This window comes from Drosophila persimilis, unplaced genomic scaffold, assembly GCF_003286085.1.
Source record: "Drosophila persimilis strain 14011-0111.01,24,50 unplaced genomic scaffold, DperRS2 tig00000000-arrow-pilon, whole genome shotgun sequence".
Taxonomy (NCBI): domain Eukaryota; kingdom Metazoa; phylum Arthropoda; class Insecta; order Diptera; family Drosophilidae; genus Drosophila; species Drosophila persimilis.
Genome location: NW_020825288.1, coordinates 26,001,911 through 26,017,726, shown reverse-complemented (window position 1 = coordinate 26,017,726; position 15,816 = coordinate 26,001,911). Strand labels below are relative to the sequence as shown.

Below are 15,816 nucleotides of genomic sequence, written 5' to 3'. Positions count from 1 at the left end.
AACGCGATTATCGAGGCAAAATACAGAAATATTTAAAATCAGAAAACCACGCAGTGAGTTGTTACAATCCAAGGTAGTGTCATTGAGACTGAGCTGGTTATGTAATGTTCGATTTTCTTTCTCCTCTACGCAAAATACTCTGAGCCGTGTACGCTCATTTAGTAGCTGCATTGATAATCAAGATTTCATTTCGCTTAATCGTCATTATGTAAGACAAATCATATGCTAATTAATGCGACCGGTTTCTCTGGCTGTTCGCTGCTCTTGGCCGTCGTCCATTGATCATTGGACTAATGGATGTGATAATGTGAAGCCATAGAAGACCGTTTTGATCGCATCTTTTGACAAATTCGTTGGGTGTCTATGGACCATAAATAGTCATATGGGTGCATGGGACAGTCTCCAAAAGCAATAGTTGCGAAATATACCTTCGAATGTTGTCGAAAGATTGACGTATTCATGTATGTATGTATGTGTATTGATCTTAAAATGTACAACATTTGGATACTTATAAGTATGACAGTCATCTTAAACTACGTGTTTTGTATTCCTATGTACGCAGATGGGCAGGCAAATATCTGGTGGGCACAACGCCCGTCAGCCCGCCGACAGGGGCCCCACTGGTACGCTGACTGTCCAGAACTCCAATCACCGATGTGACAGGCGCTACTCCTTCGTCTGACACCTGCGAAGTTCCACCTAGCTGGTCGTATTGAGCTGGAAGATACGTTAAGCAAAGAACCACCAGTGAGAAAAGTATCTATAGTCAGTGAGAGTTTAGCTCTGAACTCCGTTGGAGATGGTGCTATGATGACAAATGCTTCGGCCACTGCCGCCAGCAGGCCTTGGGCTCAAACATGCCAAAGACCATCGAAGAGCAATAAAAGCTCGATGCATATTAATGAGGCTCGCTAGAGTGTCTGGTGCGGTGTTGGTGTGGGTGAGGGAGTTGGTGTTGCCTACCTTGGATGGTGCGCTGCGCATGCGCAGCTTCCTCCTGAGTCTTGTACTTGATGAAGAAGACCTCTGGCTTGCTGGGCTGCTTGGGCGCGACTTCCTCCAGGGCAGCCTGCAGGTCCAGAGGATCGGGCTTCTTGGTCAGCACATAGATGATGGTCTTCTCCTCCACTGGCGCCTGCTTTATACGCAATGCCGCTTTACTGACACTCGGCGTTGGCGCCTTGATGAAAACGATGCGGTAGTGCTTGCGTGGTGGCGCAATCGGCAGGGCAGGCTGGGGATAGTGTTCCTCGGGGTCCTCTGCGGGCGGCACATGAACATAAATATCTTTAGAGACAAGATGCTGTTGCTGCTGCTGCTGTGGTTGCTGGTACTGATGCTGATGGGACTGCTGGTTGTACGCAAAGTTTCCATTCAGCTGCGTTTGCTGCGGCAGCACCGACTGTTGCTGCTGCTGCTGCTGGTAGAGCGGAGCTTGGTTTTGCTGTGGCGCCGATGGGTAGCTGATGGTGCTTCCGGAGCCTCCAGACAACGCCTGACTCACTCTGGGGCTCTGAAGCGCCTGCTGGAGGAGGTTCTGCTCTGCGATGGTGGCAAACTGGGGAATGGCGGGCAACTGCAGCAGACCAGCCTGCGACAGTTGGGGTTGCTGCTGCGCCTGGTAGTTGTATCCTTGGGGCACGGCCATCGCCAGGCCCAGAAGGCACGAAACCTAGAAAAATGCAATGGCATAACTCGGCTGTACATTGGGACAGCAGCGGCCCAGGGCTTACAATGAAGACACGCATTTCCGCTCGTGATGAAGAGATGTCTCGGCTCAGGTATCTACCACCTGGACGCTTGGCAATCACGGTTCAACTAAATGCTAATCACTGTCCGCCCAGACTTATAAGCCCCAGACTCGAAAGTGTCGCTCACGAATAGTTTGGCTGCTGAGACGAATGTTTAAATGAAACTGAAACTGAGTCCGAGCCCACAAATGCGGCTAAACCACACGAAGATGAAGACGACGGCGAAGACGAAGAGCTACCACCACCGCTTTTTACAAACTGGCTTGCGTTTTCAAACAACCTTGAGATAGCGGTGACTATTGTGACCAGTTACCGAAAAGCCCAACACTCTCCACACTCCGACACACAAAGCCCTGCGTCATCTTTTGGCTCGGACTCGGTCTCGGACTCAGACTCAGACTTCGACACAAAAGAGCCATCTCGCCGGAAGTCATATACTCGAACGTCTATACATGAGTATACACGAAAGACTTTGTTTGGTTCAGAAATTTTTTGCTAACTTTCATCGTTTTCGTGATTGCAGATACCCATATATCCATATACCCATATAACTATATGTTGGCGGCCGATTATGATTGACGAACCATTGGGATTAACAATTTTCAATAGTCACTGCATAAATCACATGATAATTCCATTAGCAATGGCGTCAACTTGAACGCCTTCGACTGAGGCTGTGCTCTTTTAGCCTGATTTGATTTTCGATGACCCAATTGTCGAGGATCACGGATCATTTTGGTTGGCTCGCAGACTTAATTGGACCAAATATGGTTGCATAATTGGTGGCGATGGGGACTATGATACGGACTACGGAGATATGGATGAGTTTTGCCTTTTTGCAGCCAACAATTAAGGTAATTTTTGGCAAGCAGCCGCCGCTGCCAGTCGCAACTCCAAATCTGAATGGATGTGTGTCCATCATTGGCTATGACGATGTGGGTCATATTTTCAGTAGGCACAGCGTGGCAAGATGAATGATGATGATGCTTTGATCTATGGCTGCAGATTAATCAAAGCCCAAATGGTATCGGGGTATGGTACCAAGATGAAACACAATCCCGTCAAATGACCGCTTGGCGTGCGTCTGTATCCCCTCTCCTCGCACGATACTACTCGTACAATTCCTCTGGAGAGCGATTGCATAAGGGCTTATGGGTTTCTTGGGTGTGAGGGCGTTACCAGCGAGGCTGTGCAGTACGCAAATTATGGCCATCCCCGACTCCTGTTGTCCCCACCTCCCACTATCCACTGCCAGCTATTATTTATAAATATCAAATTTGACGGTCATTGGCTGTGGCATTATGCAATGATGCGAGTATTAGCACTGTCTTCGCTGGATCTGTTGCATAAACTTTGAATACGAGACAAAAGTACTTTGTCTGGAGCGCCTCGCACTTTCGCATTTCGAACCACATCAATTTCTCTTTCGCGGCCCTTCGTGTGCGGGAAATTAACATTAACATGGTCAAGGCTTGGATGCACGAAATGCGAAGTCGAATTAAATAATTAAAATATTATAAAAATGCCAAAGCAAAATGATAATAAATTGGCAAAGCCATTCCAACCGACTCTCTGGCGATGCACCCAATGGCGTGGCTAAGTGTGAAAATGAACTTCTGTTTTCCTAAAAATCAATGCGTAATTTCATTAACTCTGATACTTAGTTTATTAGTTTTTAATTTCAAAATCACGTTGTGTGCATAAATTAACATTCATCGCATTTCCCATTCATCCACCAGACAGACCCCAATCAAAGTGAGACAAAAACTTTCTAGCCACACAAAACCTACCCTTTTTGGTGGACGCGGGCCCAAAGCTCAAAGTTTTTACGGCCATGTTTTGGTTTTGGCCTCGAATAACCACATCGACGAAGCTCTCTGAATGCGAAAAGCTTTCCCCAACGCTAAATTAACTCCATTCGTAGCACGATATTCAGAAACAGAATTGGGGGCTTCTTTAGACCCACATGTACCCAAATGGAGTGTTGTTCTTCCATACAAGATTTGATGTAGATTAGGACGAAAGTGAGTATGTACTCACTTTTGCTACCCACTGTACATATTCGTGGTAAAGAGGTAGCAGAAAGAACGCTGAACGTGATCTCCCATGAGCGCTTAGTGCGACTCGCCTCTGATCGCTTTTACACACGGAAATTGCCTTTGTGTACATATTCTTCATTTCCTTTTAAATCCTTTAAGTAATGGCTTTGTCTAGGGATTATTTGGGTAGTAGTTTCTGCCTTCGGATTTCTCACTAGACTTCAGTGCATCTAAAATGAGAGTAGGAGTGAATTATAGTCGAAATATCGCTCTACGTTCTCTTAAACATCCTGGAAGTGTGAGTTTTTCCGAATAATAGCCATTGACAATGTATGTTACTCGTATTTTTTAGCTTACGTTATACTCGCATTAGAAAGTGTAAGCTAGTCGTTGAAAAGACAAGCAACATCAATTTGCCGCCACTCATCGAAGTATTTCCCAGAACTTGTTAGCTGAAATACACATCTTTGGGTTTCACAATGGCTTGTCGTGTCAGGTGGCTTAAGGCCATGTCCAGCTCCAAGCCATCACATCACCCAATTCGACTGCTTTGACTGCGTCTGATGAAGAATGAATATGGCATATTCATTAGCCTGCCCCTCGAGCCCCTCGAGCCCCTCGAGCAGGGCTCCCATACCCTTACCCTTATCCCTGCTCATTCATGTAAACGCCTCATTACACAAGCCGCAAAGTGTTCAGTGGGCATTGCGCTTGGCCCAGCAGGGCCGCCTCAGTACATGAATATGAACAAAAACGTTTCGAGAAATAATCAAAAGGGTATTTATTTTCAAGAAAGTTGGGGCCAACCGCTAGACATGATAAATGGACTGCGTTGCAGCTGATGAAGAAACGATCGGCAAGAAAAACACAAGCAAATATTCGGCTCGGCGGGTCATTAATTAAGCCTGACAATGCGGCGGCGGCTGAAGCCGAAGATGGGCCAAATGGGGGAGCTGCTATGAAGCTGTTGAGTAGCCCCGACACAGGGACAGGAAACCGAGATTCATGATTGACTCGTCAGTGGTGGGTGAGCGTTACCATTTCTAGCTTTGACTCCATGCTTGACTAAAATTGATTAAATGTTTGTGTGCAATTTCACTTTTAATAACTTTAATCGATGCGCTGTGCAGCGGTTGCCAAAGGCCGGAGCGTAATGGCAATGGCAGCAGTGGGCAGCGTCGGGGCGACGAGGGATCGAGGCATCGAGGGATCGGGGCTAACAATTAAGCTCTCCAACAAAGACCCGGCTAGGGGAACCACGCTAATTGGCCATGTATTTGTATGTATGGCCAGCAACTACAGCAAGTCTCGCCATTTAATGAGGGATCCGACGAGCCACGAAGGTAAATGGCGAACAAGAAGAAGAGCCGTATGGACGATGGAAGATGAAAGATGGAAGATGGGAGGAAAGCGAACTAAGACAAACACAATGAACATGCAACAAATTGATGCTGTGTGCTGTGTGTGCTCTTTTTGGCAGCTTTGGCTCATACCCCGACACCGACCGCGACTCTTTCTGGGGCGCTCTGCCTCGAATCTTTGCTGAACTTCACCTATTAAGTCTTCGAGTGCCGGAGTGGCGTCGGAGCTGCAAATTGCGGGTGATGTATAAAAGCCGAGCGAGCAGCGCATAAGTCATACAGTTCACAGCGAACAACTAAGGAAGCTATACATCCATCCTCCTAGTCCCACTCGACCAGCTCAACCAAGCCCAGAAATGCGTGGATTCATTGTAAGATGCCAGACGGCAGATGGGGATGACACGAAGGACTGCGGCTAATTAACGGACTAAAACCTTTCTTCTCTTGTTACTCATTAGGTTTTGTGCCTTTCCGCCATGGCGCTGGCTGCGCCCCAAGGGTACAACTACAATCCTGGCCCATCCGGCTTCGGCGGAGTCAGCACCGCCAGTGGCGGGGCCGCCTTCTTCCAAGGCAGCGCGCAGGCCGCTCCCGTGCAGCAGCAGACCTTCTTCCAGCAGCCGGCTGTGCACCACCAGCAGCAGGTCCAGCAGGTGCAGCAGGTGCAGCAGCAGCAGCAGCAGCAGGCTATCGTGTCCAAGCGCTTCTACATCCATTCGGCCCCGGAGGAGGCAGAGGACTATAAGGAGCGCCACATCACCGTCGGCGTGCCCAAGCGCAACTACAACGTTGTGTTCATCAAGTCGCCGCAGCGGAACAACAAGAAGACCATCAAGATCAGCCCAGCCTCCAATGAGGAAAAGACCGTCATCTATGTCCTGAGCAAGAAGGGCGAGAGCGACGTCCAGGCCGAAGTCGTTGAGCAGGCCAGCTCGACCAGCAAACCAGAGGTCTTCTTCATCAAGTACAAGACCCAGGAGGAGGCAGCCCATGCGCAGCAGCAGATCCAGGCCCAATACGACGCTTTGGGAGGCAGCAGCCAGCTGACCGACGAGGGTGTGGCCCCCGTGACCTCTGTCATTGGCGCCTTGGGCGGAAACGATGGACACGCCGAGGCCGGCGGTCTTACCGGCACCGGAGCTGGCCAGATAATTTCCTCTGGCTCCACAGGCTCGTCGCACACAGGCAATGCCTATCTGCCGCCCAATTTCTAAGCAGTTGAGCTGAGCAAGGAATTTCAAATCAAACCCTATGCCCTTTCTAAAAATTGTTGTTAATAATAAACTGAAATCGTTGTTGAATTTAGCCGCTGACTTTCAATGGAAAAGAGAACCTACCTCTTAAAGCCTCATCACTCAACCGAATCGAAATTATAATTACTTCAAAAATTGCTTCACTCCAAAAATGTATCCATAGCGAGATTACCTCGAATTCGTCTGTGCAAAAAATACCTTTAGTCATCATGGCGATTGAGGTCATGGCTGGAAGATAATAGTGCATATCCAAGTGGAACTCCGGTAAATGGTGACGTGGAAGACACTTACAAAATGGTACAAGTACGCAGTTTAGTTTATTTCATATTAGGGTATATTAAATTTTTGGTTACAGTGGATGTGTGTAACACCCAGAAGTAAGCGTTTCCGACCCCATAAATTATGTTCTTGATCAGCATCAATAGCCGATTCGATGTAGCCATGTCTGTCTGTCCATTAACCATCATTAGTTTGAGTGTATCTGGTAAGACTTTTTGTGTGATCGACATAATTCAAGCTTAGGATAGTTTGTCGTATTTAGTGGTTGCTTATATGTATATTATTATCCATTTACATTTAGCTGGATCAATCCATACACTCGAGTACCCTATCCCGATAGCGAGAGAACAGATTGGTAGAGTGCGAGAGCGGTCGTAAAAAAGCTGAACTGAACTTTAACAACGAATTTCTCACATGATATTTCTTGTCTTCTTTCAGTTGAATACTTAATACTTAATAATAATAATACTTAAAGCTGAATTAACCGTGTCAAATAGCAAGTATTACCAATAACGTTTGACATCTAAGAAGATAGGAGTGTGATTTACAGCGCTGATGACAAAATGACTGCCGTCAGAGGACCAATTTTTGAATCAAAAGTGGTTGTCACAATTATCATGTCAACATTTCATCGATACTCGTATCGCGGCAATTATAGTTATTAGTTGAAACCTGAGGGAGTCGCTGGCAAAACAAATAATTAATTAGTAAGTAGGGTAATTAAGATATTCCAACGTTCGGTTGGAGTATATATAACATGTACGTATAACGGGGCGAACCATTGACTTATCTAATAGCGCAAGTCATGGCTCATATCTTCAAACTACAGGAATACTGCCTGAGAGCGATGGGACACAGTCACGAGCCGGATAGCTCCGGCTCCGGCTCCGGTTCCGGCGGGGGGGCCTTGAGCCTGAAGCACGTTGTCTCACTGCTCTTTGCAGCATCAGCGCAGTATCCCCTGATCCACAACGTGGTGTACCACCGCAATAACATGGAGCTGGCTACAGCCGGCATGAGTGTTCTCCTCACCAACTTGCTGACGCTCTTCAAAATAGCCACTTTTCTCGTGTACAAGCAGGACTTTTGGCGAATGATCCAGAGCTTCAGGCAAATGCATCAGCAATGTAAATATAATGAGATATTAATTTATGCGCAATCTGCTCCTAATGAAGCCGCAAACTTTTGACAGCGAGTCGGAATATTCGAGACGGAGACGGATACGGCTACGTGGCCGAGGCAAACAAGTTGGCCTCCCTGCTGGGCCGGGCATACTGCACATCCTGTGCCGCCACAGGACTGTACTTCATGGTGTCGCCAATTTTGAAGATTATAGCCAACAGCTGGCGTGGCACAACATATGTAAGGGAGTTGCCCATGCCCTTGAGGTAAGTAGAACCGAGTATGTAGTATGTAGAGTGACTGCTCGGTGGACACTCGGAGGAACTGACTCTATAATTGCATCATGTCCCATTCCCGGCAGGCTCCCATTCAACTATGTGGATAGTCCCGGATACGAAATCGGCTTCGTGTATATTTTGCTGGTTACCATCGTCGTGGTGTCGTACGCTTCTGCCGTAGATGGGCTTTTTATTTCGTTTGCCATTAATCTGCGAGCACACTTTCAGACCTTGCAGCGCGACATCCGAACTACGGACTTTTCTCAGTCGGAACATGAGTTCCAAAAGGCCCTTAAAGACTTGGTGGACTATCATATACGGTTGTTGACCCTATCCAAGCGCCTACGTGTGATGTATATGCCCATAGTGTTCGGACAGTTCTTTATAACATCGCTGCAGGTCGGCGTCATCATATATCAGCTCGTGACGGTAAGTCGAAAGATGTGCACTTCTATATATCGGAGACCATTTCGGAGCTGTCTACTTGCAGAACATGGACTCGATTATGGCCCTCTTGGTGTACCTATCATTTTTGGGGTCCATCATGCTGCAATTATTCATATATTGCTATGGCGGAGAAATCATTAAAGTCGAGGTATCGCAAAGATAGTCTTCCTTCCTGGTTACGTGGTAATAGTAGTCGCTGTATTACAGAGTCATCGGGTCGATGTTGCCGTCCAGCTCTCCAACTGGTATCAGGCAGCCCCGAAGCTGCGCAGATCCTTGGCATTCATCATATTGCGATCCCAGCGGGACCTGCTCATTAAGGCTGGGTTCTATGAGGCTTCCCTGGGAAATTTTCTTGCGGTAATGATTTGAAGTCCGCTGAAGTCAGTTTCATAGTCACTTTCTTCTTTTTACAGATTTGTAGGGCTGCCTTATCGTTTATAACTCTGATCAAATCCATTGAATAATTGCCGGTTAATAAGAACCACGAGGCTATTGTTATTTACGTTTAATCTTCATCTAATAGAACTAATAAGTATTCGAGTGTAACGAACCTGATCCAACCTTATTCCCAATAATTAGATTTATACTTGCATATGGTATAATACGAGTGTGTATAATCGAGCGGTGCACAATCTAGAAAACCGAATGGTTCAGTTCGGAAGCCAATACACTCAGTAGTACATATATGCACAAGGCTCTTATCGGTTGTTGTCGTTTGTAAAATATTAAATGCAACATCTACATACTATAGGGTTATGTAAACGTAATCCAAGGGGGCATTCGACGTTGGTATAAAGAGCTGCGCGTCAGTTCAGAGCCACATTTGAATATCATCCATTGTCAGTCCAGCATTCAGCTCTTCAGATGACCAGCAGTGGGACAGATTTGACCAAGCCCAAGAATCTCTTATAAGCTCCATTGGAATTCTTGCAGATCTCACTCTCGCACTGTTGCAATTGCCCGTGGGCGCTGATGTGTCATTGAACGTACGTCGAGCGGTGGAGGGCATTAGACAGCTGAAGGCGGAAAATCCGGAGCTGCAGCTGGCCATCCTGCCGGAGAGTTTCAACGCGCCGTACGGGGTGGAGTACTTTGCCAAATACGCCGAGTCGGTACCAGATGGGGCCACATGCCGAGCGCTGTCGCGCCTCGCCATGCAGTTGGGTCTCTACATAATTGGGGGCAGCATCGTGGAGCGCGATGCAGGAAAACTGTACAATACCTGCACCGTGTGGGCGCCCAACGGCAGCCTCATCGGCAGGCACCGCAAGGTAAGCCTCCGCGAGCTCTCGTATCTAGACAGCCCAGTGACTTACTGAGACCCTGGCAGATTCATCTGTTCACCATGAACATTGAGGCCGCTCACGGTGGAGGCGTGCAGTTCGATGAAGGGGCTGTCTTAACGGCTGGCTCAGAGCTGACGGTAGTGAAGATTGGCCAGCACAAGGTCGGCATTGGGATTTGCCACGACAAACGCTTCGAGGAACTGGCTCGGATCTACCGCAATTTGGGTGAGACTTTAGTCCATACGCCGTATGGCAGAGGTGCGGGGATGTGATATGCATGCATTTCCCTCAAGGTTGCTCTATGCTGGTCTATCCATCCGCCTTCTGCATATGCCAGGGACCCATGCATTGGGAGCTTCTGCAGCGCGCCAGGGCCACGGACAATCATTGTTCATTGTTCAATTCATTGTTGAGCGAATCGGTGAGTTCGGTCATTACATGCGGAAGGCCTGGCCGCAACACAGCAGAGTATACGTACTTTATCCCCCGTAGACTTTGACATGGTTGAGCAAGTGCGTCGCCAGATTACCATTCACCAGCAGCGCCGAACTGATGTGTACGCTAAGGCCAGAGCGGACTCTTAAAGCTGGACTACACAACGAATTTCAATTAAATAAAGAACAATTAATAGCAGCGGGAGAGCTGTTCACTGATATGACTTGGCTTGCTTATCGCCACATGGTCGCACAAAATTTTGAAAACAAATCGGAACGCTATATTACAGTATTTAATACCGACTTTAAGATACCCGCTATTCAGACTCATGTTGTATTATCTGTATATATTTTCTTGGGTACTCGCGTATACAAAATACCCTTGGTACCGGGCACTCAGAGAAATGTCTCGACGCTTTAGTCTGAGTAATGGCAAGGGACGTAGATGAGTGGTATCAATGCCAGTGGCTCGGATGGGCTTCAGTCCAGAGCTCGATCTCAGTGCCTTCGAGGACGCGATTGAAGAAAGACGCAACAAAGAATGAAGTCGTTGGGGTTGGGAGCTGCATTTGCCCTACTTTTCTGTGTGTGGTGGGGCACAGCGCAAGCGCAGGTTGGCTATGTGCGGCATCTGTCGGAGCTGCGCATAAAGGAGCTCAACGATCTGGCCATTCGGATAGGGGACTCGATCAACCCGGAGATATACGCCTGCGACAGCTATTTCGACTACGTGTGCAGTCGTAATCGACCCCTTTTTTCGATTATGGGTAGGTTGTAGAGCCAAGGTAGTAGATACCAACTTACCCATACCTATCTCCGTAGGGCACATGCCACAGACAAGTGAACTCATCCAGTTGCTGACCCAGCTGCAGAACGACCCCGAGCAGTTCGAGGCGAAGCAGAAGCTGATGGACTTTTTCATCTCTTGCAACACCCTGCGCTCTCTGGAAGACTGCTATCGCGAGACATTTGAGTTTTTCAAGCCGCTCTTCGGATTCATAATAACCAAGAATCTGGCCAACAGCCACGAGCTACGCGACTTCCTGGATGTCCTGGACCACTTTGTCGCCAGGTCGAAGAAGATCTTTCGCTTGGACTCGCATCCCATTCTCGGCAAACTGGCCACGTACAAGGAGAAGTTCCGCACCCCCGGCATCTACTTCCACTCCGGCGACCTCAACCGGGAGTACAAGGCCCTGCGCATCTACCGCGAGAGCTATGAGCACAACATCCGGAACCTGGAGCAGCATCGCAAGAGAAACTCCACCTACGAGCTGGGAGTGCAGAGAACCATGCTGGACTGGAGCCTGTACCTGTTCCAGAGCAGCAACAAGCCCATGTCCTACTTCTACCCCACCTTCACCGTCCACCTCTACATGACACTCTTCAACAGCACCGAGCGGCAGCGCGACTTTACGCGATTCCGCGAGGAAGTTGAGTGCCTCAAGCTGCCGCAGTTCGTCAATGTGCTGGACGAGGCCCGGGTGCTGGCTGTAATCTACCTGAAGAGCTTCCGCTACGCGTGGCATGACTATAGCGACTGGATTACCTCCTTAACGACGCACCGGGAGATCTACGACCACGAGGACACAATACTAAAGAAGTACCACCTAAACAACAAACGTTTGTTCTTCACGCTCTACGCACAAAATTTCTGTGAGTTTGGCAAGAATCTGGCTGAATCGCTCTTCTACTTGGGTCTTAAGCAGAACGAAGACTTCATCAATAGCTACTCGTGTGGCTATCAGACTGAAGTTTCCAGTTGCGTCTGACCAACTAGCCGACTAATTGTAATTATCCCTATTCCGATTCCGAATCAATTGTATCACAAACTCATATTTTCCCATGGCTTTATGCTGCGAGTAGCAGTAAGAAAACTCATGGCTTCTGCCTGTTATAATATACTTTGTAATGATATAGCCTTTTACTCTGCGGGTCTTAAAGCTCTCTCATTAGTCGGTTCTTCCTTCCTACCACTATTCGCGGAAATCCCTTTTTGCAGCTTGTTCGAGGGGCTGTTCCTTTGCCGCCGCTTCTGCGGTCGCGGCTGCCTTTTCCAGCCTAAACTTTTGCACCTTGTCAAAGTAATCCCGTGCCTCCTCCCTGCGATAAAGTTTTGCCAAGTCGCTGCAGGATTTGCCGACGCCATCCAAAGCCGCCAGATCCGCCCCGTGGGTAACAAGCAGTTTGATGAGCTCCAGGCCCGCGTCCATAACCACTGAAACCGAAAACCAAGTTAAAATACCATACCATACCAAAATACCTCTGGACGTACCCCCGTGCATAAGCAGAGTCCAGCCGCAGGAATCCCGAGCCTCCAGGTTTGCCCCCGACTCCAGGGCGAACCTCACCATTTCTATCTGATTAGCGTCGACGGCGCAGTGGGCGGGCGTCATGCCGTTGCAGTCCGTTGCCTCCAGCCGCGCCTTTTTGTTCAGCAGGATGCGCGCCGAGGGCAGGTGTCCGTAAAAAAAGGCCAACTGCAACGAAAACAGGACAAGGCTGTCAGTGTGCGACTGTCGCATAAGAGCACTCTGGCAGGCACCAACGTGGAGCGGCGTCCGTCCGTTGCCCGGGTTGCCCAGATGCACGCTGCAGCCTGCCGAGAGCAGCACATCTATGATGCACATCTCGCCCTGCATGATGGCGTTGGCCAGCGGAAGAAAGCCATTTGGGGCGGGGTATTCTATTAGGCTCGGTCGACGGCGCAGCATGCGCTTCACCAGGAACTGCTGCCCCTTTCGGATAGCACGGTTCAAGCAGTTGGTGGAGGGCAGCGCTGCCTCCGTGCAGGCCTAAAAATAAAAAGCAATAAGAAGCATTAAAGGTATTCGTTACTAAAACGCTTCCGCTATTGACAATTGTTGCGTTTTTCTCATTCTGCAAGTATGCTTTCGCCAAAAAAACATCTTTGCCACGAGCTTCTCAATTTCCGTTTCAGGGAAACACGAGATGGAAATGGAAATGGGAAAACTCCCAGTCCCGACTTTAGTGTATTTACAATCACATCCGTTGAGATGGCTAAAGTCACGTAGCAGCGGCCATCCTCAGAGATTTTCAACGCTCTTATGCGCAGTCGGTGTCCAAAGTTCTCCTCCAGATTGGGTATCTCTGTGGGGGAGCTGCTGCTCCATTGCACCTGCCGCCAGCCGTGCCGCCTGTGGTACTTCTCGACGCTGTAAACCAATGCATTTTGAAGTGGCGCCCAATCCAGAACCACGCTATTGATCGTCTGCTTCAAAATTCGGGGCTCAAAGCCCGGCCACCGTGGCTCTAGACTGGACTCAGTGGCTGGATTGAAGTTCGGAATCGGTCCCAGCTGACTTTCAAAACTTGTATCGCTTTGCTTCTGCGACTGTCTATTGCTGAATGTTTTTTCGGACATGCTGCCTGCCGTTTATACACATTTAGCCAATTTGCCAGCCTTATTGGCTTTGCTTGCCACATGCCGGCTAAGCCTCCTATCCCTTCCACGCCCATAGCAATGGCAGCGCCAACAGCCAACAGCCAACAACCAAAAGCCATGGCAACGGCAATGGTTACGAAAACCCCTTGGTCGGGGGCCAGCTCGGGGAAGAGGATTTGGGATTTTTGTTAAATCAATAAATGGGTGCAATGTCGCTGGTGACGGGATGGGGATGAGGATGGTGATGGGGATGGGGCTGTTGATTGCTGATTGCCTGATCCGGGCCCGTTCGTTCGCCTGTCCCTGGCAGACGACTCTTTTTGTTTGCGTCCGATGTGCTGATATTGCCACTGTGGATGAAGTGGTTGTGCTGGTGCGGTGGATGGCCTGGATCAATGCATGGGTGGGTTCCCTTGGTTACATAGTTTTTGATGTACTGAAACTGAAACTTTTGTGTCCTTGGGTTGGGGCTTGACTGTGTGTTACTTAACGAGCCTTTGACACACTCCGTGCGGTGATGACTCCGGAAATTTTGGTCGGAGACTCGGGTATTTATCTGCCCGGCGCATTGTGCCAACTCATCGACCGCCACAGGGGCACGGACTCCGACCAACACAGAGATACTAGTATCTTACTCGCAGCGGCAGCCGGAGTAGGGGCCCGCCCGAATTGTCAGGCACAGTCTGTGCAAAGGCTGGCACATACACATGCAAAAAATTATCATTTGTCAAAATCAAAACATGAAACCGTTTTAAATTAAGCCACTCTGCCAGTCATACGCCCACGCCCCCACGCCCCCATGCCGCTGTGCCGCCACTTCGTCTCAACTTACTCGCAAAAGCCTCATCTCATCCCGCCGGGCTTGTGCTTGTGCCTTGTGCCTTGTGCTTTTGCCGGGCCTTCGAGCTGGCATTGTCTGTGGGTGAAGTGAAGTTCGGTTGTCATCTTTGCGGCGGCTGCTGTTGAATCCTCATTGATTGAAAACGACCGCAAGAGCCTTCCAAATGAGGGGACGGAGAGGAGAGGGGAGGAGTAGAGTGGAGCGCCCCGGAGCGGAGACGGAGGTATTCAATATCATTATTTCGTGACAGGGGATCAGGGGAAATATAATATTAGCATGGTCCTGTAGTTGGCAACTCGAAATAAGGAGAACGATTCATAATACGCTCGTAATAAAGAGCCGTTTCAAAAGGCCATTTTACGGCCTTTAAAAGCTCGAGACACCCCAATGTATTCAGTCCGACCGAGATAAAGCATCCAATCTCCAAGGCAATACCAAGTTAGCCATCCGGAATAATGTTCAATGAATACATTTGGATCAGGAAAGCCCTATACTCCGATGACGGGCGAGATGAACTATCAATGAAAATGTTTCCTAGTGCATCAGGTGCATATTCCTACATATTCCACCACAGTCCCTGCTGGTGACGCCAAGGTCCAGCAATGCAAACGTTTTACCTCCTTCATTGATCTTGACTTACTGGGCACTCTTTGCCCAGAGATCAAACAACTGCTTGTTCCACCACGTAAAGCTCAGCCGAAAAACGATAAACCCTCTAAAAAGAACACCCCGCCGCTTCAAAGCCAAAGAATATATAGGTATTTGCTGTACATATCTGCAGACTTCATTTCATAAAGCAGTAACGTAACGTTTTACGATTGTCGGAATGTTTTGCACGTGGAGTTAAATGGAAAAATGTTTGATATCAGATACTCGTATGTTCCTTTTGCATTCATTTTGGCTGAGGAATCCGAGTACATACTGTATTATTACTTTTATTGAGATAGTTGTTCCCAGGAACACCTGATGATAGGATGGGACAATTTTTGTCCAATTGTCCCCCAAGGGCATCTCAGTTTCGGTGCTTGTCTCACAAAAAGAATGCGTTCTCTTGCTGTCTACGCTGCGGAAATCTCCAGGCGAATGGGTCTCCCGGCTGTCATTAGGGCCCGAATAAGCTGGAAACGGCTGCCATGCGCCAAATGCGCCCAATTTGCCTGCCGACTGCTGAGGACGGGATGAACAATGGAAAGACGGACGGAAAGAAGAGCGGAAGGCAGTGCCAAAAATAATCATAACCAAACCAATAGACGATGTGGAGCGCCTTAGCGAGCTCTCCGGAATCGAGGAAGACAGGGAGGAGGTAGCGACGGCGA

At 48.6% G+C, this 15,816-nt stretch overlaps 6 protein-coding genes across 8 annotated transcripts; 4 read left to right on the top strand and 2 right to left on the bottom strand.

The window, feature by feature from the left end:
• Positions 1–545: 545 nt before the first annotated feature.
• Positions 546–2,170, bottom strand: LOC6594604 (adenylate cyclase, terminal-differentiation specific). Its single transcript, XM_026994488.1, is given in 3 exon segments — positions 546–717; positions 964–1,728; positions 2,065–2,170. Coding segments are annotated over 3 exon segments (1,038 nt in total). The 3' UTR covers positions 546–550.
• A 3,337-nt stretch (positions 2,171–5,507) lies between these two features.
• LOC113564907 lies at positions 5,508–6,365 on the top strand. The gene is made up of 2 exons (XM_026984238.1): positions 5,508–5,522; positions 5,610–6,365. The coding sequence occupies exons 1-2, from the start codon at positions 5,508–5,510 to the stop codon at positions 6,363–6,365; spliced, it is 771 nt and encodes a 256-aa protein (XP_026840039.1).
• Positions 6,366–7,223: 858 nt separating this feature from the next.
• On the top strand, positions 7,224–9,058 carry LOC6594602 (odorant receptor 82a). The gene is made up of 6 exons (XM_002019269.2): positions 7,224–7,810; positions 7,876–8,071; positions 8,167–8,512; positions 8,574–8,678; positions 8,738–8,890; positions 8,947–9,058. Exons 1-6 carry the CDS (start codon positions 7,489–7,491, stop codon positions 8,995–8,997), a joined length of 1,173 nt encoding a protein of 390 aa, XP_002019305.1. The 5' UTR covers positions 7,224–7,488; the 3' UTR covers positions 8,998–9,058.
• A 1-nt stretch (position 9,059) lies between these two features.
• On the top strand, positions 9,060–10,757 carry LOC6594601 (omega-amidase NIT2-A). 3 transcript variants are annotated; one of them, XM_026994998.1, is made up of 5 exons: positions 9,060–9,407; positions 9,467–9,804; positions 9,864–10,044; positions 10,113–10,240; positions 10,312–10,757. In XM_026994998.1, exons 1-5 carry the CDS (start codon positions 9,398–9,400, stop codon positions 10,672–10,674), a joined length of 1,020 nt encoding a protein of 339 aa, XP_026850799.1. In that variant the 5' UTR covers positions 9,060–9,397; the 3' UTR covers positions 10,675–10,757. The 3 variants fall into 3 exon arrangements, with proteins under 3 accessions (XP_026850799.1, XP_026850801.1, XP_026850800.1); XM_026995000.1 differs by having other exon boundaries at positions 9,085–9,407; positions 10,157–10,240; positions 10,312–10,456; XM_026994999.1 differs by having other exon boundaries at positions 9,131–9,407; positions 10,113–10,380.
• Positions 10,758–10,783: 26 nt separating this feature from the next.
• Positions 10,784–12,170, top strand: LOC6594600. The gene is made up of 2 exons (XM_002019267.2): positions 10,784–11,020; positions 11,076–12,170. Exons 1-2 carry the CDS (start codon positions 10,795–10,797, stop codon positions 12,023–12,025), a joined length of 1,176 nt encoding a protein of 391 aa, XP_002019303.1. The 5' UTR covers positions 10,784–10,794; the 3' UTR covers positions 12,026–12,170.
• LOC6594599 (ankyrin-1) lies at positions 12,156–13,592 on the bottom strand. Its single transcript, XM_026995001.1, has 4 exons — positions 13,578–13,592; positions 12,803–13,048; positions 12,529–12,733; positions 12,156–12,471 (listed from the first exon to the last, which is right to left on the bottom strand). The coding sequence occupies exons 2-4, from the start codon at positions 12,965–12,967 to the stop codon at positions 12,230–12,232; spliced, it is 612 nt and encodes a 203-aa protein (XP_026850802.1). The 5' UTR covers positions 12,968–13,048; positions 13,578–13,592; the 3' UTR covers positions 12,156–12,229.
• Between the last annotated feature and the right edge of the window lie 2,224 nt (positions 13,593–15,816).